Consider the following 26419-nt stretch of genomic DNA (forward strand, 5'->3'; position numbering starts at 1 on the left):
TCATCGTCATATTGGAAAGGCCATAATTTCCCACTATAGTTGCACTTGAACCATGCTGAGTTGCAGTATTCGTGAATTAAAATGTTAGCTCTCGATGGCCTATGCTAAGTCGTGGCTGTGGGTATGAAGGGTGAGAAGGTAGAACCGGCGAGGACAGCTTAATAACAACTGGTCGGGGTCTCAATAATTAAATACAAAGAATGGAATGATATCATGTACAAGTAATTCCCCATTTATTTTATTGCCAGGTGACCGTAACTTCGTCTTTGACCATGATCACTCCATCGGAGCGCTCGGGGGCATGAGAAGATCCTGGATTCTGATATGATTGCACCCCAGTCAGCTCAACCTCATCGCCATCAGAGTCCAATGCAGACCGATGTGTCCGTCGGGATCGCGTGGTTTCGTCGTGTAATCTCGAGATTCCCTCTGTGCTGCTTTTCTTGGTCGAGCTCTTGGTAACGAGGATGGCCCACCAGCGCCGAAACAGTGGAGAGAAAGAGTAGGCAAACAGGCACAGACAATGCCAATGAAAGGCTCGACGCACGACCACAGGAAGACCGGTGCAATCGACCACGTTGGATCATCGGAGCGGGTATTTCGGTCCAGAACAACCAGACGGACGATTCCAGCAATGCATACACTGTGGTTTCGCGGGATGGGTTAGTGACAGTTGCGAGGGGTTGGCATGGATCAGATTGGAAGGAGATGGAACGTACAAGCCTCCCAACAGCAAGACGGCGATGACGGCCAATCTTTGACTCCGCGGCATTTGGAGCTTCCAGACGATGGGAATGGGGACCCAGAGAATGATGAAATCGATCACGACCGCGACGACTCCATTGCCGAGGAAGAACTTGGACGTGTTGATGCATGTTCCATGTATGGGACTAGACGGGATGTATTGTTCCCAGAAGTAGGGTAGCGGGCGGCAGGCCACACAGATGGTGACAATGATGACGACGAAATAGGCGAGGATCAACGACATCATGATGTACAGCGACCATCGTAGACTGAAGATGCGGCTGTAGAACAACATGATCGAGGACTTCGTGCACGTCACCCCGGCGGCGTAAATGCACACGTGCGAGAAGAGAAATTTCCAAATCGCGATGAATTGTGCGGCGGTTAAGGATTGGAGGTGATGTCCACTGCCATGCTTGATACCTGTCGGTGCGACCCGGTCAGTATAAAATCGAAATCGCACGGGAGAAAGAGCGGGGACGGACTGAGCAGTGCAACAACCCCAGATGCGAGGGCGAACCCCTGGAACAACGGTGGTCAGCGTGAATTCGCTCGGTTAAAGCATCTTGGAACCCCCTGGGTCACGATTGACTCACGTAGGCGGCCAGAATCAGATAGTCATCCACGGCGAAGCGAGATTCCCTGGTCATCGTCCGGGTATATAATCGCAGGGCCACGGCCAACGTCCCCAGCACAATCAACGTCGTGACGCCTCCCACCATCATGCCATTTTGGTTAGCGGAGAGGTCGACTCCCGGGGGAGCAGGTCCAAAAACACCGGTAGCCGACATGACGGGCAGGAAATGCGGGTGTCATCCAGACCGACGGGACGGGAGAAACGGCAGACCTCACGTTTATAACATGAGGTGTCAGGGGGAGAGACAGTTATGGTTCTCACCCTATGAGGCTAGCATCCGACTCAGTGCTGGTGTCGAAGGAGACAAGAGTTGAGTTTGTGGACAGGATTTGAATTTGCACCAGATAGCCTATTCCGGCCACGTTAGGTTTGCCATTCCACACAGCCTTACATCGAAAGATGCTCCAGCTGATCGCCCAGTGGGAGGGATCCAGGGGGCGGATCCTGCTATTGGGGAATGGGGGCCAGATCGACATTCGATTTTGTCCAAGACGGAGTCGCCCGCGATGGTGGATTATTATGGTGGATTCGGGATTGCGCACGTCGGGAGCCCCGACAAATAATCTTGCTGGTGCGAAGTCGAAGTCGAAGCTAAAGCCGAAGCAGAAGTCGCCCACGATACTTCTGACACCCGGATCACCAGCTTTCTGGTACGTATGAAGTTCAGCCCATGCTGAACATCAATGCTGATTGAATGCTGCCGAGTTCAGTCCAGCCACTGATAGGCCGCACGATCCGATCGAGCGCTTCGTTCCATCGACCCGCCGCGGAGGAATCAAAGGATCAAGAATCCTTGCGATCGGGCCAACGCGAGTGGTTATTATGGTGGATCGTCCATATCATGATTCGAGTTCCGTTACATTCACCAGTGACTACTGCAGCTCTATGGGCCGCTAGCAAAGTTTCTCCCGCGGGACGGCAGCCATATACCTACTGTAGGCATAGGTATATATACAGCATGCCTTCCAAGCAGTGCACTGGCCAGCAGACAGTCGTATAGAATTCAATAGGGAAATCGAAAGGCTGATGGGGCCAAAAAGACAGCCCGCGAGGATAGATGGGATAACCATGGATAGATTCATGTTGGTGAGAAGCTTCGACAGACCCCCGACTTGCCGTAATAGGTTTAGTCGCGGAATTGCGACAATCCGTTCCGACCGCCTGCCCAGAAAGGTATATATCTTCGGCACAATCCAGCATTGTGACTGGCGCATCGCCTCTCTATCGTCCGCAGGAGTCCCGAGTGGATAGGACAGATACATATACGCGGGTCGAGTGGCCCTCAACTCATGCTAATGATGGAGGGGCAATTCATACTCCCCTCGTCTCGCCGATCTATCCGCATTGAGAGGCGCATCTGTATAAGTCGACGGAAACTCGGGGATTTCACCGTCTCCAACGCATCCATCGCAGAAGGCATTTGATTCATTCCATTTGCCCTTTTCGAGATCATGCAGCCTGCCCCAGATGGCATCGATCACCCTGTCACCCCCGCCGGGCGCGTGGCAAATGGAGAACGGCCGAGCAATTGGGTTCCAATCCACGAGGAGCCTGCATTCACTCCGCGAAAGCTGAGGATCATCTGCGTCGGCGCCGGCTTCTCCGGTCTGACGCTGGCCCACAAGATCAAATACGAACTTCAGCTGGAAGACGTGGTGGACTATATCCTCTATGACAAGAACGACGAGATTGGTGGGACGTGGACGGAGAATCGATACCCTGGTGTTGCCTGGTAAAACGCCTCCCCGTACGCGACGCATTCCCGTCAGATCGGGCGGACTAACGAGTGCATCAATCGCTGTAGTGACATTCCGGCCCGTACGAATGATTCGCGCCCTCGTCGAATGGATTGTCGCTGACCCTCACTGACAGATGCGTATACTTTTCTGTTCGAGCCAAACCCCGACTGGTCGCATTTCTATGCGCCGGGCGCAGAAATCCGCGCATATATCCAGAACACCGCCCGTAAATGGAAGCTCGACGACCACGTCGAGCTGAATTCCCGAGTGCTGGAGTCCGTTTGGGACGAAGAGTCGGGGAAATGGAAACTGAAGATCGAGCAAAACGGGACCATCAAGGCCGACGAGGCGGAGATCTTCGTGAATGCCACGGGATTTAGCAAGTAAGCCAACACCGGTCCTCGATTAGTCACGAATCTTGCTGAGCACGAGTCCCCAGCCACTGGACGTGGCCACAGATCGAAGGATTATCGAACTTCAAAGGCAAACTGGTTCACAGCGCAGGCTGGTATGGGAGAACCGCCCGAGAGATCATATCTTGGCCGATGGTGACTGACAGCCGCGGACAGGGACGAGTCGTATGAATGGAAAGGCAAACGCGTGGCCGTTATTGGGAACGGGTCATCCGGAATCCAATGTGTCGCTAATATGCACTCGCAGGCTTCTAGGCTGGTCAATTATGTGCGAAACCCGACCTGGGTGGCCGATAATATTTCTTCCCAGATGACAAAGGATGGCGGGAATTTTGCCTATACCGAGGAAGAGCGTGCGCAATTCAAGAATGATCCGAAGAAATTCTTCGAGTTTCGGAAAGAGCTTGAGGACGCGTGAGTCTCCCGCCTGGGCTGCTCGTCTTGGGCAATCCGCTAACGAGTCCACCGTAGGGTCAATGGGTTTGCATTCGCAATGCTGGCCGACCACCCATTCAACCAGCTGACCGAAGATGGAGCGCGAAAGCTCATGGAAACCCGGTTGAAAGACTCTCTGGATCCATCCATTCTCGAAACGATGATTCCGGACTTCATCCCTGGTTGCCGCCGTCTCTCGCCTGGTGATGGATATCTCGAAGCATTTTCGAATCCGACCGTTCGGATGTGCCGGGCGCCTATTCAGAGCATCACGGAGACGGGAATCAAGACCGCGGATGATGATGAAGAGTTCGATCTCATCGTCTGCGCCACCGGTTTCAATACATCCTTCCTGCCCCGGTGGAAGCTTGTTGGTCGTAACGGGTGTACCTTGGATGAGCGGTGGAAAAACCACCCGGAGGCTTTCTTCTCCATTCATGCCAATGGGATGCCGAACTATTTCATGATCGCCGGTCCCAATTTCACCGTTTCGAATGGAAACCTGCTGGCAGGCGTCTCGTTCGTATGCGATCACATTATCAGATGGACTCGAAGAATTGCCACAGAAGATATCAAGTGAGTCCCCTACTCGGATGCAACACCCTGCTCTTGTACTATCATACTCATGCCCACTCCAGATCAGTCGACGTCAAAAAAGACTCGGTGGATGACTACAATGTCTGGGCGCAAGAATACATGAAGCGCACCGCTTGGGCGGGTTCGTGTCGCAGCTGGTATAAGAGCGGCAAGAGTTCCGGTCAAGTCACCGCTAACTATCCGGGGACCACGAGTCACTTTAAGAAAGCTCTCGAGTCTCTCGGGGAGAACATTTCGACGTTCGGTACAACTCTGCCAATCGCTTCCGCTTCCTTGGAAATGGACAGATGGAAGAGGAGAAGAATGGCATGGGAGACCTGTCGTCTTATTTCGTCGAAGGGCTATGGTGATCTGCCGCTTCATGATAGAAGTTATAGACATATGATCTGACAAGTTTCCTATTTGATTTGCTTTATGTTATAAATTAAGAGACACCAGAAATAAGACTTGACTCTAAGCTACATACGTAGCGAATAATGTCCCCCGGCTTTCCTCTTCCAAATTAGTGCTCAGGTGGGGGGAGGGGAGGTGTGTGTGTTATGCATCTTACGGTAATATGCCACCACTTGTCTCTCAATATCTTGATATATGAAGGTTGATCTTGACTGGTGCGAGAGACTGATTTTAGCCGAGTGAGCTCGTACAGTTTCGGTGAAAGGTACAGGATTTGGGTGCCCTCAAGAAACAAAGCACCGCTCGGTGGAGGAAGGAAGGGAAGTGAGCAGAAGGAATAGGTTGCTTGATCTCTAATTTTCTTGCTAGCTTTGAAAGCTCTCAATTTAGCGATAGCTCTCAATTTAGCGATACGCATCAAGGGCTGATTCAGCAGCCTATATTTTCGATAACGAAATCCGAGTTACCATTATTATCATTACAGTGCTCTATCTTCTCTATGAGATTCGCCGTTTCTTACATGTCATGCTGCCTGTTTGTTCGTGCTGTCGTTTCATATCATGACTCATAATGTCACTATTCACATCATCTGATGGAGCTGAGGGATGGCGGGAGCGGAATGGACTGGGAGCCACCAGCTCGGCCACAAGTCGGTTGTCAAAGGTATCAAAAGGCTCGAATGGGAGCTTTCTCCACCGAATCGTAGGCCATTCTATGGGATTGGTCGCATTATTCGGATCCTTAAGGGCATTCAGGAGCTCGGCGGTGATTTCAGCCTCATAAAGGTGTATGTATTGATCACTTATTCTGTGGGTCACAAGTAGACGTGACTGGAAGCAGATCAGCTGAGGCCAGGCAGAACGAGAAAGCGAAATGCGTACGATATAAGAGACTGGTTTTGACAACTTGACCTTGCCTTCTTGAAGCTGTGCCAGAGCCAACAAGAGACACACGAAATAAGGATCCTCGGTCCATTCCTTGGGGACTATCTGAGCAAGGCGCTTCTGACGAATGCTCACACCAACACGATTAATCGTCCCCCTTGGACCCGGACAAGGTTCAAACTGATTTCTCCGGTCTCCAATGATATGGGGGTAGAACGCATAGCCTACCACTGCAGGTGAGCCGCTATGGATGTGATCGATGGGTTGTCCATGGCGATGGAACGTGACAGTCTGTTCGGTGGACAGGCCGACCTTGAAAATAAAAACCAGCTCCTTTGCTGCAGCAAGGCCATCAGTCATCCCACTCCGTATATCATCAACCACTTTGTTAAAGGTATCTCGTACCGAGGGTATTCAAATGCGCGTTCCTCGCCAACCAAGATAGCGACAAGACAACGAGATTTTACGTTAGGAAATGGGTTCCTTGCGAGTATTTCGGCGTTGCTCGGAGACTTTGGGCAAGTGTTTCCAACAGGATCGGCTCTGCGGTCGTCTGGAGTTGATACGGTGCAGACAGGGGTAATGTCGACGTTTTCGAATCGACACCCCACCATGTCAAGGTGACGCGAAGTCCACTGGAGTGGGTTGACAAGAAACCCATTGTTGCGCATGAGATCCCGAAGCGCTTTTGACCTCAAATCGGCCGCCATTATGGGAGGATCGAAGGAGCGATGAGCTCGTGTTTGGGAGCCAGAGATGATAATAACAGTAAGTGCCATGGTTCTCCGCCTTTTTGACCGCCTTGTCATAAAACGGCCGATTAATAATCGCTCATAGGCTCCCGAGGTCCCGACCGAGGTCCAGATGTACCTAAGTAGTTAAACGCTAGCTAGTTATCTCTCTACTAGGTACTCCTGGGCGCCTATGCACTGCCTGTACACCGTGGTTGGCACAACGTTACCTCTATGGTACTAGCGTAACTGGGCAGCCATCGCGTATAAATAGTATTCCTTTGGTGGGGAAATTCCTGTCTCTTGCGCCCCGCCTATCTATCGTTAGTATGGCTCCCACTCCATATTTCATTAGTGTCACCTCTGAATCCGCGTTCAGGGCTCGTTGCCAAGCCGAGCATGGAAGAACATTTTCGCAACTCGAAACTGTGGCTGCCAGCTACTGGGGACGATCTCATCTGCTTGCATGTCGCGTCGTACGGCGGGAGCCACAGCGCAACGTGCTGCCGATGTTGACACAATGGAGCATACCCTCCGACTTGCAGTCATCATCAGATGAAATAAGAGCATTTTTGCAAGGACCCGATTCGACTTTCATGGCTCATAGCGAGCACTATTTGGTGCGAGGGTCTAACTGTGGCATCTCTCTGGCTCAAATCTGGGCGGCAATGGCCATGTTCAAAGGAAGCCAGGACCGACGCGCTCAGGGCCTAATCGATTCCCAGGAAGGAATGGAAAGCGAACTTGACAGCGACGAAGACACTGAGGCAAGGATGCCAAAGCGCCCCAGACGATATACATCTCAGACAGATTTTGTCGACTCCAGCAGGATCCAAATTGGCTCCAGTAGTCCGCCACATGATGGCTCCTACGATGGCTCCCAAGAATCTTCGTTAGGCTACGTTGACCGTGATGCACATTATTTGGGTATCATGCTGGAAGACGATACTGTGCGACTCGCATCATGCGTCATTCGACATATACTGTATTTTGCCCCGCCTCAAAATGCTTCATGGAAGCCGACTGTGGTGGAGTTTCGGGATGCCAAAACGCGACTCGCTGCTGCTACCTTGGATAGGCGGCAGATAGTTGCCATTGACGACGGTGGTCTCTGTTTGCGACAACAAGAACCAGGTAGGGGCTTTATCCTCGTCAAGAATCACATAGCGATTTTGGAAGCGAAGACACAATTTCAGTGTGTACGAAACGGCCAACCAATTATCTCCGATAAGTGTTCTGCACAGATGATTTGTGAAGCGCTCGCCGCCAGATTATCCGATCAAAGGCATAACGCACAACAAAGGTGAGGTTCAACGACACCAGATCAGATATATTCCAAAGACTTGCTATGGGATTGAGACTGACTGTTGAGGCAGTGTCATCATTATCAACGCTACGCAACACTATATGTGCTTCCTCCAGCTTGATATAAGCCATGAGTACATCAACGATTTCGAGAGCGTCGCGCCCACGCAATTCCTATATGTGAGCTCCACGCCCTGGTTTGACCTCAGCCAACGAAGTGGGAGAGAGAACGTGGTGGCCAATCTATGTGCAATCATGCGTCGGGAAACATCTGGGTAGTGGCTGGAGACGACTTATGATCTTTATTACAGGAGCTCTCGATATGATGGGCCAAGTCTGGTAGGTCTATGGGTGAAAGTCAATATATATCAATCGTAGCGAGAGACCCGGCAGACATCGTCTGCACACTTGCAATATACCAGATATCGTCGCTATGATAGTACCTTTGTCACATCACATTTTAACATACTCGTCTACGTCAGCGTTTTCCTCAATTATAGAGACGATAGGTATTCAATGCCCTTCCTTTTATTCCTTTTCATGTACTACAAAACCTCTTTCAGTTTAAACTGTCCTGCTATACCTAGGCATAGCATTGACGTTACTAGCGCTAATATAGAGTATCCGGCTTCTTACCTAGTTGCTCCGAATATTGCGTCTATAGTCATCTTTGCTGCTATTTAATATACCTTGGAGACATCCTTTCCAGGATATACTAGTACCATTTATGCAACTGTCTTCGCGAAGAAGGCATTATCTTGTGTGTATAGTATTGGACTGGTTACTCAACATATGCCTCAAGAATCTTGCCTGAGCACTCAGTGCGCAGGGATGAATACTCACTAAGCAATATTTGCTAGTGCTGTGATACCGTCTGGGCGGCTCAGTGAGTCTGAGCCGGACTCTGAGCGCCCTTATAAAGCGGCGATACCTCAGAAGGGAATGTCCCTACCTGAGGGAGGAAATCCACTACATAAAGCAACCTACATAGCATATGCAAAGTGTGTAGTCCAGAGTTCCTGAGTTAACTTCCGATCATCGTAGGCTATTCATGAGGGAGAAAAAAAAAACCAGGGCTGCAGTAGCCATTTCGGTATGCTGGTTGGGATCCATTGGCCACTCAGAGCCGCCAGGTCAGGATCCTCGTCTCCGAGATGAGCGTAACAAAGATATTGTTGTAAGAATTGATAGATTCTACTAAGTGGAGAATGCCCAACCACATATATGAATTAAGGGGATAGACATTGATGCCGATCCTGGAGGCTGCTTGATTTGGAATGTTCTTGACAACGCCCGTCAGATAAATCCACCATTATTTCTTGTAACTTCTCAGGGCAGTGCGAAAAAGACGGGCAATCAGCATGCGACCCCTTTTTGACCCTACATAGTAATTGATGAACGTTGGTCCGTGTCCAGGACCCATTTTCTATAGACCACTAGCCTTGCTATAGGCGGAGAGGGATGCTATGCAGCGGCAGGAGGATCCTTCGGTATATATATGTACTGGACTTGGCCCGGGGAATATACATACATATATATATATGGATGTAGAATGACAAAAGTACGAACACCGTGGAAAAAGAAAAAGAAAAAAAAGCAACGACGATCGATAGCCGGGGAACGCCCCTTATCTACATCGCGACATGCCCAGCGCCCAAGCCCGACAAATCGGCCACCGGACAACCAGAATGCGCAAGCGATAAGAAACCCGTCCATCATTCGCCGATCCCCCCATAAGCCACCGCAACACCACGCCGGAGCCATTCGCAGCAGCCAGCGCCTACGCTCGATCGGGCCGGGCCGGGCGTGTCGTTGCTTTTTCGGATTCTCCAGAAACAGCCGTATGTGGGTGAACAGAGCGGGCCCTGACGAAAGGCAAATGGATGACTTTATTTTGACGCCCGGTCTGGGCATGCCCGCCTTTCTCGTCGACCCGTATCTTTTTCTCTCTTTGGTCTTCGCCGGTGATGCAATGGCATGCACCCCTGCGTGGTGCACGTCACCGGTCGTCGCTATTGGGCTGTTTTCGGCTCCGATAAAGGAGCGGTCTGCATGATGCGGTCATTGGGGAGATAAGGCTCTTGCGCAGGAGTCGTACCCGAGGGTTTGATGCAGGTGTCGAATGCCTACAGGGGACTTGAGAGTGTGTTCTCTTGGCGAGGAGAGGAAGAAAATAAGCCGGGATGAGATGCAAGAATGGCCCGGGTGATAGGGTTGGAATGCGGTGATTCGCACGCCGGATAGCGGCAGGAAGATCAGGAGGCTGCACGTAGAATGAGGGATTTTGCCAGCGAGGGAAGTCGTAATCTGTCATTGAATTCTTTTTCTTTTTCCGGAGTAGCTGAATTCTGCAATTGAGCAGGACGCAGACAGAAAGCAACACGTAAAAAAAAAATGAAAAGAAAAGAAAACACTTTTGTTGGCCAGAGAGATACTCCATCGATGAACCCCCGGATGCCTCGACCCCAGGCATCATATTGTTCCCAATTAACAAGAGATAAAGAGAAGACAAAAATCAAGTCATGACATCCCATATAGTCCCCATGCCCATTCGCCAACAATGCAATGATTAGAGCAAGAAAAAGAAAACAGCATGGCAGGTTACCATGCACAGATATCATCACCATGCACGTCTGCCGGGGAGTAGACCGGTCGTTAAAAGCGAGAAAGAAGAGACAAGGCAGTCGCGCATACATCAGCGACGAGGAAAAGCATGTGCTCTCCGAAAGGCGCAGCCGCAAAGCAAGAGAAACCAAAGGCAAGAGACCAGGACCGAGCTCAGAGCATCCAGTCCAGTCCATTGGCTTCCTCTTCCACTGGGAAGACTTCGCGCGCATACTCTTCCATGTCGCGCCAGCCCTGCCAGAGATGCCGAGCCTCATCCGTCACGCGCAGCGAGACCACGCCGCCCGGGCCTTGCATCATCCCCGCGCCTGCGCCCTTTCCGCCTGCTGGACCCAATCCCTTGGGTGACCCGGCGGCGGGTTGTGAGAATTCGGGCTGTGGGAAGTAGGGGGCATTGCATTCGCCGAAGAGGATCTCCAACATCTCCAATTGTTCCCGGTATCCCGGTGGAATGTTGACTTTGATCTCGATTTTGGGCACGCGCACGTATCGGCAAGGGCGATTGAGGGCGCGCGAGAAGGCGGCGCACACTTGGTTGGGGGAAAGAGTTTCAAACGTGAGGGCGATCCTGGGTATTATCGTTAGCGGAGAGCCAAGGAAGATGGACGACCGGGGAGAAAAAATAGCGCAATTGGAAAGGGCCCAATACTCACCGATGGCCGTGCCACTTCTTCGGTCCGTCCTTGAAGATCTGGAGCAATGCCGGGCCCACGTCGTGTTCGGCGTCGAGCCAGGGCAAGGGCGTTTCGGGGTCGAAGGGGGCGTGCCATTCGAAGCTGCCATCGTCCAGGACCTCCATCTGGAAGAGTGGGTAGGGAAGCGAGGTGAAGTTGTTGTTGTAGATGCCCGCGTAGACAAAAGTCGCGGGCAGGCCCAGCTGGCGCACGTAGTTCTCGACGGTGAACTTGGGCGCCCATTGCGGCACGGCGGGCCAGGGGCCATGGACGGAGTGGTCCGGCATGCTGCTATAGATATAGTGGGAGACGGTGCCGGCGCGTTTGGCGGCGTCGGCGAGGGCGCGCCCAATGGCGACCTCGTCGCCGGCTTGCGAAGTCGTGTTGATGAAGGCCAGATGGGCGCCCTGGAAAAGCGCGTCCATCAATTCGACATTGTTGAGCAGCGGGCCCTGGAGCAGGGTGACATTGGGCAAGGTCTGGAGCTCCTCGGCGATGAGGCCCTTGAGGGAATGGACTTGCGCGCGCACCGTATATCCCACGGCGGAGGCGACGCGGACGAGCGAGGCGGCCTGCCGGCCGGCCGCGTTGACCACGGCAATCGTCTTCTGCGGTTGGGTCATCCGGAATCGGAGCCAGATGGAGGAGTGGGAGATAAGGGCAGGAAGGGTAGGGGAGACCGAGGAGGCGTCGATGGCGGCCTTCAGGGAGAGCGGAAGTGGATCTGGAGAGTTGTTGCAAGGGAGGTCGAGGGCCAGATAAAAGAAAATCCGGAGTAAAAAGCCTTGGCGAGAAAAAAATGGAGGTGAGGGCTTTGCGATAGTGGGGTACCTTGGGAGAGGAGCCAAAGTTGTATGTAACGAGAATCGCGATCAGACGGCGGGGACGAGATCCACCGATTAGGCGATGGAAACAGTCATGCACGGTCGAGGCCGGCGATCTGCAGGTGTGAAAATGGCGCTCGAGAGTTGGGCAGCTTTGGAGCGAGGGAGAGGAAAAGGGAAAAGAGGGAGAGGGCGAGTCCAAGTACAGGATAAGATAAGAGTTGGGTGCAGAGCAGAGGAAGTATATATAGCACGCAATCTGGACGATATCGACGATTTTAAGATGCCCCGTCTCACGACTTGTCCATAACGCAATCTCGCCAGATTTCCACGAACCCCATTCTCCCTTCGATAACCGTCTCCTCCCACTGCTTCTCATCCACAATGACACCATCGCCCAGCTCGGGCGGTCTCGCAGGCTTTTTCCTTTACGTAAATCGGCAGCCCGTCGGCAGCAGCTGGACGGCAGAGATGTTCGGCCACATTTCAGGACCCAGACTCGGCCCCATAGGAGACAGGGAAAAAAGGGATTTCTTTGATTTCTTTGGTTGTGCACCGGGTAGGGTTAAGCTAATGCCAAGGATGATGGCAATCTAGACACAGGAGGTGGAAGTGATTCCCCGGTGGTATACCTAGGTAGTCACTCTACGAATAGGTGCACGTTGTCAAATCCGCGGTGCTTAGTAGTAGCTAGTATCGACCAGCTCGCAGCACTATTACATGTCTACTCGCCGACCACCTGGCAGACCCCATTCTCACGCTCACTAGTGGCATCGTTCCACCAACAACCTGCCAGGGGCGCTCTCACGTGGTGCTGGGATGTGGATTCCTGTGGCTCCCATTGGCACTACTGGATTCTAAGCGGGCAATGGGTGATGGGGATGATGAAAGAGCGATGGGGAGTAAATAACTATTGCGATTACTAGGGATCTGCATCACCGCCCAAGGAGGGCAATCCCGGCGTGGAACGGGTACCGAGAAAGTACACCGGAGACCTGCAATCGACCGACGGACCACCAGGTACCTTGACGGTACCGATGGCTGTCGGCGCCAACCCCCGCAAAAAACCAATCCGTGGGCTCTGCAGGCCATGATGGAATGCACGGGATCGCCGGATTTGCTTCTTCCTGCTTTTCTTTTTCCGTGGATCTTTTTTTCCTCATGGGTGGCTTTGCAGGCATGTCAGATCCCGAGGAGAAAAGCTGAGGCGCCGGGCAACGGGCATATACACAACGTGGCACAGAGACTGCCCCGACTCATTCCTTTCTCCCTTCCTTCGTCCCCCATCCAGACCCCTTCGGAATCCCTGCCGAGACTGAGAATAATGGCGCAAGACCGCGAGTAACCACGACCGGAACTACACAGCGGATGCGCCCCCCCGACCTCCCTGATCCTTCCCCACTTGGCCCTCGAGCCTCCTAGCGGCAAGGCCCGATCTCCGCGGACGCAGAGTGCTGTGCCTAAAATGGTTCGAGGTCGCTCTGGCGTGATCGGGGCGCTTAGGCTTGTACTACCGCGAGGGCGTGGAATGATGTGACCTGCTAGAGTCGAGTGAAAGCGGCATGTGAGCACGACCACTCGTCCTTCGAGTACTGCTACATTCACGGCGCGGATCCGGCCATCATCCGACTCCGCCCGTCATCCTCTTCGTCCATCTCTCGCTGGCTGTTTTCGCGCGGGTCGATACCTGCCAGGCCCCAGACGCCTGGTCGGCGACGCGCGAGCAGCTCGGCCGCCGGTCGCTCGTCAGAGTGTAAGTGGGCGCCAGATCTCCGTAGCAGCAGGACGTGATCCGACAGTCCCGCATTGGCGGCAAGAAACAATGGCGTGCGCCCGCTACGATTGCGCAAATGGACAGACCCGCCGTGAGACAGGAGAAAGTGTAGAATGGAAATGGCGGGAGAGGTGGCCGCCAGGTGCTACGGAGGCGATGGACAGTCAGCACGGTCACAACACCACAATCCAATGCACGCTCACTCACAACGGGTGTGTTGCCCGAGTAATCCGCGTCGTTGAGCAGCCAGTGATGCTCGATTTTCAAAATCGTCTTGACTCGTTCGAGATCGCCCTGCGCGATGGCGTAACCCATCGCGGTGAGGGTCTGCACGCGCTCGGGCAGAGCCCCGTCCGGGTGACGGAAAATGGGCAGCGACGATTCGGTCAGCTCGCCCCGGAGTGAGATCGACATGCTCTTGGCGACGGACTCTGGGGTGGAGTCTGGCAGCGCAAGAAGGTAGGCCAATTTCGTCAATGCCGCTTCGGTGGTCATGTCCAGACCCGCCACGACGCCTGCGCGTGATAGGCTCATGCCGGTGGCGTAGACAGGACTGACGCTACCCGTCAGGCCTGTCATCCATGAGTGATAGTCCCTCAAGATATAGGAGCGGTGGGATTTCCCGTCACTTACATTGGGTCACGTTGACAATCACAATGCCGCGTTGGATGGCGCTGGCCAAGACGTTAATCATGGCATTATCCTGCCCGGAGGGAGCGTTGCCGGCTCCAAAGGTCTCCAGGATAAGGCCCCGCAGACCGTCCAGTTTCAGCACGGCGTCCACCATTTCGGGTTTGATGCCGGGGAAGATACGAAGGCACGCGACATGGGTCGTGTCAAGATTCGTTTGGATGCGAAAATGCTCCAGGCTGGTGGGCCGGTGCACCATGTCCCAATTGACATTGGTGCGCATCGAAGTGGTCACGGCCAGCGGCGGGCAATTCGGGGCATCAAAGGCCGCAAAATCGCTGGCTGCCACCTTGATGGAACGGTTTCCTCGGAACAGCTTGTTATTGAAATACAGACACACCTCCGGAATCATGAAATGCCCCGCCACCACCAGCGACCCCAGCAGGTTGTCGGTGGCGTCATTCTGGAGCTCGAGCATGGGGGCTTGGGACCCTGTGAGCACGACGGGCTTGCCTAGGTTCTCCAACATGAAGCTCAGCGCAGAGCAGGTATATGCCAGGCTGTCGGTGCCATGCAGGATCACAAACCCGTCAAAAAGCGTGTAGTTCTGAAACACGGTGTGTGCGATCTCCGCCCAGCCTTTGGCATTGATAGAGCTGCTGTCCAGGAGTTCATCGAACTCGAAGACTGTATATCGCACCTGGCGGCCGTAGGCAGTAAGGGGAGTGCGCAGGCTGGGGTGGCCCTTCACGTCACCGGCAGCGTTGGTGACTACATCCATCGCAGTCGATGCCGAACCATCATTGAAGGATGGCACTCGTGCCATGCACTTTTCTTGGAATCCTCGGGCGGGAACGAATCCCGATGGAGAGGGCTGCATGCAAATCGTTCCCCCAGTCATGATAATCAACACCCTGGACTCCTGAACCCCCTCCGGCAGCTGGTCTCCCTGGACAGGGAGCGATGTCTCTGCGACGACCATTGTGGGCTGCTTGCAGGTTCACTCGACCTGGGTGTAAGAGGGGAGAGACGGACCAAGCTGAGGCGATTGTCAATTGTCGGTCAATATTGCAATATGTCCTTCTCGAGTGACACGCAAAGTCGTTGGGCCGATCAACGCGTTGCCAAAAAAAAAAACCGCCAACTGCCCCTGACAGAGAACAGCGATCGTTGAACCCGTGGATTGCGGGCCGATGACGATGGGTCTGGAAATTTTGCTCTCCTTTCTTTCTCCCCGGCCAGGCAGACTCGAATCTAGACGGAAATTAGTAGGAACACGAGTACCCAAGGCGCGTCGCCGTTTCTGGGCTGATCGTGATTGAGTCGTTTGGCCGAATGGCTGCGAACCCCAAATCGACTCCAACTGTATTACGTACGGGCATCTTCATTGGAGAGAGATTTTCACTGGCTGGGCCAACTTTAAAAGGCGTCTCCACCGGAAGATGCGACGGCGCGACTCGGCGTGAGCTCGGGCAATTGCGCGATGGCCAGTCGAGACGCTGGGAGTCTTACAGAAACAAAAGTGAAGGAAGTTGGGAATGAACGAGTTGAGGGAAAATGCACATCACGTGCGATCGCTGCTTTGTCCACCTTCCGAGCGTCGATATCCGTTTAAACAAAACTCCTTTCCTATGCAAGCGTCGCTTGAGTGCAATGCAGAATGAAATTAAATGGCCAGCATCCTCAATCAGAAATGGGAAGCCTACTCCACAGATTCACTTTTATCCTGACGAATTTCCTCGGCCTTGAACGAGCGTCGGCCACGAGCGAACCAATCGACAAGAATGACGAATACTACGACGCCGTACACAGCTGACACATAGTTCATATCTGGAGTCCGTTAGCCATGGCCACCTGATAATAATTATCACTGACGACAACTTACTCGAAGTCTGGACCGGTATCGTCGACGGGAATGAATACATCACGAGAGAAAAGATGGTCCAGCAGATGGTCAGAATGTTGGCAGCCAGACCCAATTTGCCCAGCCAGAATGGACCGTGGTTGATATTGTCGCGGCCACGATACCACAGACACAGCACCGGGATCGAGTAGGACATATACAGTAGGGCGATACATGCAGTCATCATGCTGTTGAACGCGGTGTCCGAGCCCAGATAGAGCAGACCCAGAGCGCCGACGATGAAGCAGCTCACTGAGTGTGCAACTAGCGGCACGTCCAGCGTGGGATTGACCTTGGACAGCCACTGGTGACCGGGCAGGCCACGATCGCGTGCGAATGCCCAGCACAGACGCGACTGCCAGGTGTGGCATGCAATCTGGCAGCCCATACCAGTGACGATCAGCAACGTCTCAAGCACGATCGCACCGGCCTTGTTCTGCAAAGCCTGGTAGTAAAGCTGCAGGATCGGGACGCCGGTGGGAGAATTGACCAGAGCCGAGAGGTCCTTAATGCCGAAGAACATGGAAATACAGTAGGTCCACGAGGTCACAAACCCGATTCCGACGGTGGCCATGATGGCGATGGGGATGTTCTTCTCGGGCTGGGGCACTTCTTCGGCCAGATGGGTCGCAGAATCGAGGCAGGCGAAGATCCAATTCGGGTTGATCAGGCCAACGATGAACGCCATGCCATCCGACTTCCATCCTGTCGAGTTGACGAAGTGACCGAAGACGAACTCGGCACTGGCGTGCGGGTTGGCGCAGGCTGGCACGGTGACCAAGATCACCAGATAGGAGATGAGGGAGATGTACAGAGTCGCCTTGGCGACTGCCGGGAGCAATTTCCCCACGCAGTTGAAGAGGAAGCAAAAGAAGTTGATCAACTGGTATGCCACAACAATGTGCCAGGCTTCGACCACGCTACCGACGACCCGAACATTAGCGTTACCAACCACCATCGAGAGAAGCATTTCACATACAAATCTGGGTGGCCCAGTTGCCACATGCCAACAACGCCCTCGCCCAGACCAAGCACCACACTGGAACAGGCGAAGATAGCGCCTGCATACCCGAGCCAGCCGGTCAGGTACGACGCAAACCGCGCATACTTCCGAGGAGCCAGTTCGTGAGCCCAGAAGTACTGGCCACCGGCATTGGGCATGGCACTGGCAAGCTCAGCGAGGGACGACCCCACGCCCAGCGAGACGAGAGTGATCCAGAGCAGACCATAGATAATCAACACCGTACCTCCGGAGTTGATACCGGTGATCATGGACGCGGAGATGCCAAACCAAGAGTTGGACATGCAGAACGCAATTCCCACCAGCGACAAAATAGAGAAGTTGCGGTTCAAGTCCTGCGTATAGCCCATCTCGGCTAGCCGTGCTGCATCGGTGTTTTCCGTGTGGCAGTGGCATTCGCCATGTTCGCTGTTGTCACTGGAGGCCGGTTTGACGCTTGCTGTCTTTTCGAGGTCAATCTCACCCATTGTGCCGCGATGGTTGGGGGTATATGTTCAATCTATGGCTGCTAGGGCGTTATCAAGTCGGATTCTGCTGCACAGGATGTCACGCTGCGTATTGGAATTGCAGTTCCGGCCACTTGTCGCATGCGGGTATTGGTTATATCCTGGACCGTGGCAATTCGTCCGGAGAATGGCGCTGCTGGCGTGGTTATTGTCCGGAGGTGCAATTGGACAGCAAGAAAGATCGCCTTGGGATGTCGGATGTGGTTGCAAGGGAAGCGAGGGATGGGCGGAATATAACGAAGCGCTGCCAGTCAAGTATTACAGAAGGCAATCTGTATAGATGCTTTTCTTGTTCTTTGTTTAAGGTGAAATTATCAACATCGGCCGGTTTCGATCGAGACGAGATCTTGGCGACAAGCTTTCTGAATAGAAGAAGAAAAGAGGTATAGTGAAGACGAGTCCAAGTCGGGTACACCACCTCCTTTTAGGTCTATTCCTCTCTTCAACACGTCGATACCCACTCGTCTGCGGATTATCCATTGACAGAATGATACACACCGGTTGAGATTCGCAGCATCGTCATAGGCGGGTCCCAGCCGCAGGCGCTATGCCGCATTTGATTCACCACGCCAGCGCGAGAATCTTTTTTTTTTCGCTCGGAGAGGAACCGAACCCGTGCCGGTAGGGCCTATTATGTGCGTTTCCTTTGTATAGGGCTTCAGACAGGGGATGAATTCTTCCTCCACTTGGTGCGGTGGATTCCCGGTGGGCCCTGATCTGACGCCGCTCTGATGAGACGCTGGAGGCGTGAAGAGTAAATCTCAGCACTGCGTGGATTTTCCTCGAATGTATCATGTCATCTGCACCGAGTAGCCCTAAAAGTGCTCTCTGTATGGACGCGACTTGTGAATAGATACTACGACTCCATTCACTAATAGTCCGACGCTTGAAGTTGGATCATATTCGTTATCCCGCGAGAGGCAAACTGCTAGGACGGAAAACCTCCTGTGCTGGTTGTCTCCAATTTCTACCCATCAAAACGACATTTCTATGATCAGTCTGATCTAGCCCTCTGTCATCTTCTATTCTTAGCAGTAGTTTATATCCAGAACGAGATCTGGACACTGACAGCCATATCCATAGTGATCCTCCGGCTGGCTATCAATGAAGATTGTGCTTGCTCAAATATGTCGATATTCAGCAGCGTCTAGCCTGGCTGAATTGAGATATCTGACTAGTGGTCAGAATCGGTCTTCCGTAGCTGAGCATTGGCAGTGCGAACTCTGGCGACACAATGAGGGTCATAGACGTCTACGATCCCGCGACGCGGGTGTTTGAGGCCATTCAATCGCACCTTCGTAAGCGGGTAGCCAAGTGGTGAAACTAACACAAATTACTTTTCCGACTATAACCCTCTGGAATAATTCTTACATCCTTGTCGACTTGGTAGAGATTCTCTGACAATCGTACCTAGGTAATAGGGCTGTTCTGACCGATGCTCTCATCACATGACCGGCTTTGTTTCCCCCAAATAGGAGAACACAGTCAACTTCGAGCGTTCCCACATTCGAATCCGCTGCTCCAAGTGCCTTTGGGGACCGCAGTGTTCGCGTCCACCAAAATACCCAAATGGCTCAAATGAAGACCTTCCCCGATTCCAGCTTCTTCCGCGAAGGACGCGCGCCTGCGCTTTCCTCGCCCGCTGAGATCCGAGCCATCAACGAACAGTCTGGCAAGAAGGTAGGCTTCAACTGGCCACCGCCAGTGGAAATTCCCTCGATGGGCTTGTTTGTCAAGTATGGGACAGATGTCACCGTCACCGAGGCCGAGACGCAGATTATGCTACTGGAGCGCTTCCAAGGTCGTCTCCCCGTGCCAGAGGTCTTTGGCTGGGCGATAGATGGGGGTCAGACTTTTGTCTACATGGCACTGATTGAGGGCGAGACGTTGATGGCAAGATGGGGCAGCCTGACTGACAATGAAAAACAATCTATCTTCAAGGAGCTTCGCTCTCTCATCACGCTCTTGAGGACTTTGCAACAAGACCCCCATGATCAGTACATTGGTATGTCCGCACTTATGTTTCTACTGTCAGTCTCTAACTAGATCTAGGCAGCTTGGGAAAAGAACCATTGCACGACATCTTTCTCAAAAGTGCAGGCATTTCTGGTCCCTTCCACGGCGTAGATGCTGTAAAGCAGCTCCAAGAGGCCTGTTGGATGGAGATGACCCATCAAGCACCTATTGTTTTCACTCACAATGACCTACTCCCTCCCAACATCATGGTCTCTAAGGGGCCAAACCCTAAGGTGACGGCACTCATCGACTGGACTCAATCGGGATGGTACCCAGCCTACTGGGAGTATTGCAAGGCGTTTCGGGTCGGCGTGAATCGGAGGTATTTCCCCGCAGCTTTTACGGAAGAGTGGCACAGTCAACTGCATCTGATCTTGGAACGAGTGGAAGACACAATATACCATCCTTGGCTGTATTTTGTTATATCCCGCGGCATCTGATCGAAAGGCATGGGCTAGCACAGTCCGAAAGAAAGCCTAACTAGCACCATGGCAAGGCGATCGGATGTCAAACAGGTGCCAAATGAATTATTTTCCCACAGACCCAGCTCAAAGGTGTCATCTCGCTTTTGTGGGAGATAACGAAAATTAGCATCTTCGACCTAGACTTGGCCCTCTCATTTTTAACGTGATGAGTGCTTCTTCTGCCTTTTTGAAGTGCAAGCATCGCTCTTCGCTACCCGGAAGATGATGATAACGATGCCGGTGCCAACTAGACCGAGCATTTTATGGATATTGCAACAATACACCAACAAATAAGAATAACAAAAAGACTAAACACTGATAGTGACAACACAGAGCTCTTCAAGCCCCAACAGTTCACTTGACTACTGCTGAATTGCGCGCAGGTACTGTCTGACCCCTTCGGTCAATATTCCATCCCTAACGAGTTGGTCGGCTGACTCCACGATCCATGTCTGGCAGTCCCTCTGGACAACTCTCCTTCCAACACGGTTTGCCTGGTCGGAAGGGTTAACTGGTATACTCATAGCCAGAAATGACAGAAGACTCGCCTCGCTAATACTGTTCAAGCTCCCTGCTGGAGGTTGCACCTTGTGTGCGCTAGCCTCGAAGGCGCAAACAGGGTGCTTGTCAACTTTGCACTCCCCGTTGTTGAACATCGCGCGCTCGTCCAAGTACTTCCCGTCGATCCACTGCAGGGAGATTCTCTTCGTGGGCTGACTATTGGTGAGCTTGAAATCATGGCTCCGTTTGATCTGAAACTCAAAGCCTTTTCTCACGTCGCCAACCACATGTATCACCACGCCGACGTCAGGGTCACTGCGCGATTCGAACCAGTATGCCCAGTGGTCCTTGTAGGGATGGCCGTTGAAGATCAGCAGCTCAACCTTGAAAGCTCCCTGAGGACCTGTTGTAGTGACAACTGGGGGCTTAGGAGTTGTTGTGACAGCCTGGGCCTTATTGCCGGCCGGGGGAGGAGGAGGAAGTGGTGGTGGTAGTGGTGGGATAGTCATGATGATGGGCAATTTTTGCTAGGGGAGAACTAGCGTTGAGTAATCAAAATCAACGAGAGGAATCTGATGAGTAGCAACCTAGTCTTGAAGGATGTCTCAGGAGTTCAAGATAGCGTGAAGTATGAGGTTGTCTCTGTACATCATCGTGACACAGTATACGCATCGTTTTAGCAGATGGGACGAATGGGAGCTGCTATTTGCAATTTCCATTGGCTACCTGCATCTTTGATCACAATCCAAGACACCAAAAAGAACACTGTGCCTAGAAAATTGCCGCCCTTCTCCTAGCCTGGCGGCTGCCTAGGGATCGCCAGCGTACCCCGCTGCTTGTTGCCTGAACGAGCTCACGGGCAATTCGCCCTCCCTCAATCATGATTTATGAAACGACGGCTGATCTTTGGTCACAACAAGAGAATATCTGAGACATCAGAGAGCCGTGATGCGGTTTTCGAAGTGGACGCTACCCATTTGATGTATGATGACAGCGATAGCAGTATGTGTTCGTTACCCCGTAGGCGAGCTAGTATACTTTTAACCAGCTAACGCAGCGAATCTCCACTAATTGACTCCTATGCCTTTTCAACAACCTTATATAGCTGTACCTCATGTGTAATATGCTCTAGATCGAGTACCTACATGTATTCATGCATAATCTTCTACACAGTTTCAATCGGGTTCAATTCTAGCCTAAGTTATGATAGGTTTAGTGATATATGCAGTGCTATACACTAAATTCACTAAAATAACTCCTTCAAGAATTTCGTTACAAGCGTAGTATGGGCTGGAGAATAGCTGAGGACGCCGGCGCCTCAGGGCAACGTCGCGTCTCCCTCCTGGTGGGACCTAGCGTGGTTGATTTGGAAGTACGGCCTCTCGCTGTGGATGGAGATTTCATCGGACGGTGCCTTTGAAGCTTGAAAAGTGGAGGTCCTACGCGAGCTTGTGATTATGGGTGGAAACATCTGTTTGATCACGTTCGCCAAGGCAACACTATAGTTTAAATTCTAGGCACTCAAGATATCTCCTGGGAAAGGTTGGCTACGAAAGGCTGCTTTCCTAGAGATAGTTATGATCAGTGCCAGTATGAGAATATCTACTGTATCGTCCCTTGTTATCTGATTGAAAGCGGCGATATTGTCTGAATGACCAGGACTTACAACATTATCTAAATTCGCCATAAACACTAGCCGCGTGCATTTCCAACGTACCGGAAGAACCACGCTTTTCTCGATAAGGGGGAGAATATACCGAAGCTCTTCTACCTCAGCGGTGCAGAAGCAGTAATCGAATCGAGGGGAATGGCATATCCGATGGGACAGAATGCCGCCGAGAAAGTATATTGGAATAACGGGCCTTGGTCTCGTCAAGAAAAGCAGAGCGATTATCAAGTAATAACGTCGCAATTAGCTGTGATGTTCAACCAACATCTAAGCTTTCGCAGAATCCACAAATAGACATAACGGGCCCAGTGGCATGCTCAGTTGTACCCAGGCGCCAAAAAGCGGCAAGGCGTACCTACTCAAGTGGGAAAGGGAAGATCCGTTTCGACAAGCTTATTCATCTCCACTCCACTCTTCAAGGACCTAGTGCGAGTGCATTGTGTATTCCGTGCCGAGTGAGTGATTATTTTGTCGCGACGTCATCGTGGATCCTACCTAGGTAACTATATAGTTACCCCATTTGTTCCTATTATGACGCTAATCAGAATTCACCCTCAATTCACTACTCAAGACCTAATATGCGGAAAAGGAAGCCAATACGGACACAAAATTATCTGCTGATTTTCTGGCCGTTGGAAAAATTCTCAGAAGAAGATATCGACCAACCCTTTGGTGAATGCGGATCCACGCTTGAACAGTGCAGGAGTGGAGCGCCGAAGTTTTCTCGAACGGCTGCAAATCCGGTTGCGCTGCAAGAAGACCCGTCAATGAGCTCATATTATTGCCGGAAGGCCGGAGACTCAATGATGTGGTTCGATCTCTCGGTGATCGCTTCTGCGAATTGTGCTGTGCATTGTATAGGATTCGACTTGGTACCCACGACGTAGGCGCAGCATTCGGGACTTTTAGCTAATAGTAATTGACTACTTAACATAAGGATCAGCAAGGTACAGCATAGCGCTTTTCTGGACAGGCTAAGAAAATAATACACTCGGACGTTTCAGGTTGCTAGGTGGATTCCTCGTGTTCTAGCCGCGTAAGATGAGATTACATGGCCGCGGCGCTCGGCTATGCAACTGGATGTAGCTATAGGCCTCAAACACCTGCAAATAGTACTATATGGCGCAGAATAGCATGGTATCCCTTAAGATGTAAATCGTCTCACTTCATCATGCACTCGGGTTGAATTGGAACAGATCCTCCTCCAACAATCCCATCATATACTGATTTCCAGAAAACCAATTACCCAGCTGCGCAGCCTGTGACATCTCCGCCTCGGAAGCAACCTCCGGGTTCTGGGACTGAGGCCCCTGGAACGATAGTCCAGACGCCTGCGTCGAAGAATCTGGGGGTCCATTCGGTATAGCAGCGTTATCAGGTTGGAACCAGCCTAGATTGTTGGCCAGCACGTTGCCGGGTGCCAGCCCAAGAGCGCTGAGATATACATCGAACTCCTGGCCCACAGAAGCAAAGCTTTGGTCTTCTCCGGCTTTGCTTCGGGATTTGGCTTCCACGTATAACCGCGCGACGGTGCCGAGTACGGAGCAGAGGTTGTGAAGTCGATCGACTGATTGGGAGAAGGCACAGAGGGGGCGGAGGGAGGCGATGAAGTCTTGTAAACGGACGAGGTCTCGAGTATCAGATGTTTCGATGACGTGGCAAAAGATGACAATGAACGGGACGAAGGGAGAAAGGAAAATCGCCCTGATCATAGTTAGGGGATGCAAATGAACTTGGACTGCTGCTAGCAGTAGAGCAAAGAAACAAAAGGGTTTCTGGCTTCGATTGATAGCAGATGGATCTCCGCGGGGACGTACCAATGCGTATAAGAGGTTCGAAGAATTTCATTCGTCTCCTTTAGAGCTCCAACACACTCTTGGTGGATCTCCAATGCTCCCCGGGCCGACTCAATGCATTCGGGTATAAATGGGCTAGACGAGCTCGACTCAGGCGCAGGAATAGCACGATAGATCAGAGTCAATATCGCAAGTCGATTGACCTTGTCTGATCGGAGGTAAATGATATCAACGTCATTAAGGCTCATATTGGAAGACATGATGTGCTGTCCCACAGAAGTCAGTCAACGCAATCATCTGTCAAAAACCGCACCCTACCTCAAATGGCCCGATAATGCTCGAATGCATCTCCGCAGCTAACCGTCGTGCATGAGACACGCGCTCGCTTTCGGGCTGGTTCAGGGCGGCGGGGCTATATAGAAGCATATACATCTTGTTCTGAATCATGGCTTGTTTTGTCCACAGGGCACAGATGGAGCCCCATGTCCCAAACCTGCTGAAGGTATCGGAGGGGGATGGAATGCTAATGTCATAGTCTTGAATGACCGAGGCACGACCCAGACGCAATGACATGACGTTAAGGATGGTATATACTGACCAAAAAAGAGTCTGCTTCTGTTGTTGTACATCCGGAGGGTCATACTCCATGGACGATAAACGATGATAGCCTAGTGTTTGGCACATATGAATTGCTGATGAGGCAAGGGTCCAGCCGACCGACGGCTTGGAAATTTCAATTCCGTGCATTGCCTGTGATCGTCAATATTGGATCCACAATCTTGAGAAGTAGATGAAAAAACCGACTCCAAGAGCCAACGCCACGATTGATTCCATGCTAGCGGGCATCAAAATGCTCAAATTGGCCAGACAGGCCTCCAGATTATCTTTGCACATTTGGACATATTGCTGGTATTCATCACGAAGTGGAGTTTCCTTCTGGGCGTACCCAAGCTCAATGAAAACATTGTAGAGCCCAACGTTCGTGACAATGAACGTCGCGTCGGAGTATTCATCAGTGCAAAAGTACACCTCCCGGCATTTCCCGATGAAATAATCCACAGAGAAGAAAGGAATATAACCACCGAAGGAAGACGGGGGGTTTTCTGCTAGAGTCAGCTCAAGGATCCGAGTCCCCCAAAAACCAAGACAAATCTTACCTTTGACCTTTCTGAGGACTGTTAGAACAGTCGGCAAAGGTGGCATTTCCAGATCCCGAATGTCATAGCGCACACCTGCCCGACTACTCTGGCTAGCAAACTGGTTCCTTTGCGCATCAGGCTCTCGCCGCTTACGTTGCATTTCCACGATCTGCCTTAGAGATGAGAGGGCCTCGCTGATCTTCGGGCTAGATGAAATCTCGGGTGTACTGTGAGAGACAGCACACTCGAGGTACTCTTTGGCATAAACCGAGTGCGCAGTAAGAGACGAATTGGTCTCAAATTCTGAGCCAGCGTCATACTGCTCAATAGCAGGATTAGCTGTGTAGCTGGGGTCTTTACCTACCGATTCCAGTTGAGATGTCGGTTTGGGTGCTGATGAACGTGTCCAAGGATGCGACAAGGGTGTTTCTTGAGACAAGGCCAGACACCTGGTCGACCTGTGTCCGTGCAAGCGAGATGATATTACTATCTCCCGCAGAGCTTTCTCAATGGCCCCGAGGCGTTCTTCGATCTTGTCGATCTTTTTCTCACTGTGACCTTAATTAATGTACGTTCTTTGGGCAAGCTGGAGTAGCGAGGTAATACATACTACTGGCTTGAGATCAGCACCCGCCTTCGAGGCTCTGATGGGCGCTGGCCTTTGCCAGTCGACCGACAGGCGATGTTCGAGCTGCGGCAATTGGAACATGGAGTGCGCTTATCACAGCGGATCTGAAAGATGTGTTAATCCTGCGAGTCAAGTCTGCATCATTCTGTCCAAGAGAACTTACTTTTCGAGTGCGACATTGATCACACTAATTCGACAACAAAGAGTTAGCCACTGCAGCCGTGATTCCCCTCCCCCAATTGATTTGATCCACCAACGTGGGCACTCCTTTCGGCGAAGTGGAGTACATACCGCGCGTCGGGCCAGAGAGCCTGGGCCCTCGTGTCCGTCAAGGTCGGAGCACTCGGGATCCATGGCAAAGACGAATGAAG

At 52.1% G+C, this 26419-nt stretch overlaps 10 protein-coding genes across 10 annotated transcripts; 3 read left to right on the forward strand and 7 right to left on the reverse strand.

Annotated features, from left to right (window-relative positions):
* Nucleotides 1–238: 238 nt before the first annotated feature.
* Nucleotides 239–1535, reverse strand: N7459_008151 (putative integral membrane protein; the record flags this gene model as incomplete). Its single annotated transcript, XM_056947319.1, has 5 exons — nucleotides 239–437; nucleotides 548–643; nucleotides 720–1167; nucleotides 1230–1266; nucleotides 1341–1535. 5 exons carry the CDS (start codon nucleotides 1533–1535, stop codon nucleotides 239–241), a joined length of 975 nt encoding a protein of 324 aa, XP_056796829.1.
* A 1297-nt stretch (nucleotides 1536–2832) lies between these two features.
* N7459_008152 (flavin-containing monooxygenase) lies at nucleotides 2833–4955 on the forward strand (the record flags this gene model as incomplete). The annotated part of the gene is made up of 7 exons (XM_056947320.1): nucleotides 2833–3113; nucleotides 3186–3199; nucleotides 3254–3503; nucleotides 3560–3628; nucleotides 3690–3947; nucleotides 4005–4544; nucleotides 4607–4955. 7 exons carry the CDS (start codon nucleotides 2833–2835, stop codon nucleotides 4953–4955), a joined length of 1761 nt encoding a protein of 586 aa, XP_056796830.1.
* A 500-nt stretch (nucleotides 4956–5455) lies between these two features.
* On the reverse strand, nucleotides 5456–6552 carry N7459_008153 (uncharacterized protein; the record flags this gene model as incomplete). Its single annotated transcript, XM_056947321.1, has 2 exons — nucleotides 5456–6206; nucleotides 6248–6552. The coding sequence occupies 2 exons, from the start codon at nucleotides 6550–6552 to the stop codon at nucleotides 5456–5458; spliced, it is 1056 nt and encodes a 351-aa protein (XP_056796831.1).
* A 689-nt stretch (nucleotides 6553–7241) lies between these two features.
* N7459_008154 (uncharacterized protein) lies at nucleotides 7242–8157 on the forward strand (the record flags this gene model as incomplete). The annotated part of the gene is made up of 2 exons (XM_056947322.1): nucleotides 7242–7876; nucleotides 7950–8157. 2 exons carry the CDS (start codon nucleotides 7242–7244, stop codon nucleotides 8155–8157), a joined length of 843 nt encoding a protein of 280 aa, XP_056796832.1.
* A 2499-nt stretch (nucleotides 8158–10656) lies between these two features.
* On the reverse strand, nucleotides 10657–11800 carry N7459_008155 (NmrA family NAD(P)-binding protein; the record flags this gene model as incomplete). Its single annotated transcript, XM_056947323.1, has 2 exons — nucleotides 10657–11071; nucleotides 11157–11800. The coding sequence occupies 2 exons, from the start codon at nucleotides 11798–11800 to the stop codon at nucleotides 10657–10659; spliced, it is 1059 nt and encodes a 352-aa protein (XP_056796833.1).
* Nucleotides 11801–13602: 1802 nt separating this feature from the next.
* N7459_008156 (putative lysophospholipase) lies at nucleotides 13603–15387 on the reverse strand (the record flags this gene model as incomplete). The annotated part of the gene is made up of 3 exons (XM_056947324.1): nucleotides 13603–13920; nucleotides 13983–14347; nucleotides 14409–15387. 3 exons carry the CDS (start codon nucleotides 15385–15387, stop codon nucleotides 13603–13605), a joined length of 1662 nt encoding a protein of 553 aa, XP_056796834.1.
* A 720-nt stretch (nucleotides 15388–16107) lies between these two features.
* N7459_008157 (putative choline transport protein Ctr) lies at nucleotides 16108–17796 on the reverse strand (the record flags this gene model as incomplete). The annotated part of the gene is made up of 3 exons (XM_056947325.1): nucleotides 16108–16235; nucleotides 16291–17228; nucleotides 17288–17796. 3 exons carry the CDS (start codon nucleotides 17794–17796, stop codon nucleotides 16108–16110), a joined length of 1575 nt encoding a protein of 524 aa, XP_056796835.1.
* Nucleotides 17797–19404: 1608 nt separating this feature from the next.
* N7459_008158 (phosphotransferase family protein) lies at nucleotides 19405–20291 on the forward strand (the record flags this gene model as incomplete). The annotated part of the gene is made up of 2 exons (XM_056947326.1): nucleotides 19405–19840; nucleotides 19888–20291. 2 exons carry the CDS (start codon nucleotides 19405–19407, stop codon nucleotides 20289–20291), a joined length of 840 nt encoding a protein of 279 aa, XP_056796836.1.
* Nucleotides 20292–20677: 386 nt separating this feature from the next.
* On the reverse strand, nucleotides 20678–21325 carry N7459_008159 (uncharacterized protein; the record flags this gene model as incomplete). Its single annotated transcript, XM_056947327.1, has 1 exon — nucleotides 20678–21325. The coding sequence occupies one exon, from the start codon at nucleotides 21323–21325 to the stop codon at nucleotides 20678–20680; it is 648 nt and encodes a 215-aa protein (XP_056796837.1).
* A 2329-nt stretch (nucleotides 21326–23654) lies between these two features.
* On the reverse strand, nucleotides 23655–26402 carry N7459_008160 (uncharacterized protein; the record flags this gene model as incomplete). Its single annotated transcript, XM_056947328.1, has 7 exons — nucleotides 23655–24189; nucleotides 24303–24547; nucleotides 24600–25031; nucleotides 25086–25384; nucleotides 25439–25971; nucleotides 26031–26152; nucleotides 26340–26402. The coding sequence occupies 7 exons, from the start codon at nucleotides 26400–26402 to the stop codon at nucleotides 23655–23657; spliced, it is 2229 nt and encodes a 742-aa protein (XP_056796838.1).
* Between the last annotated feature and the right edge of the window lie 17 nt (nucleotides 26403–26419).

The sequence above is a fragment of the Penicillium hispanicum genome (genome assembly GCF_028827665.1).
Source record: "Penicillium hispanicum strain IBT 35686 chromosome Unknown utg000007l_segment0_segment0, whole genome shotgun sequence".
NCBI classification, from domain to species: domain Eukaryota; kingdom Fungi; phylum Ascomycota; class Eurotiomycetes; order Eurotiales; family Aspergillaceae; genus Penicillium; species Penicillium hispanicum.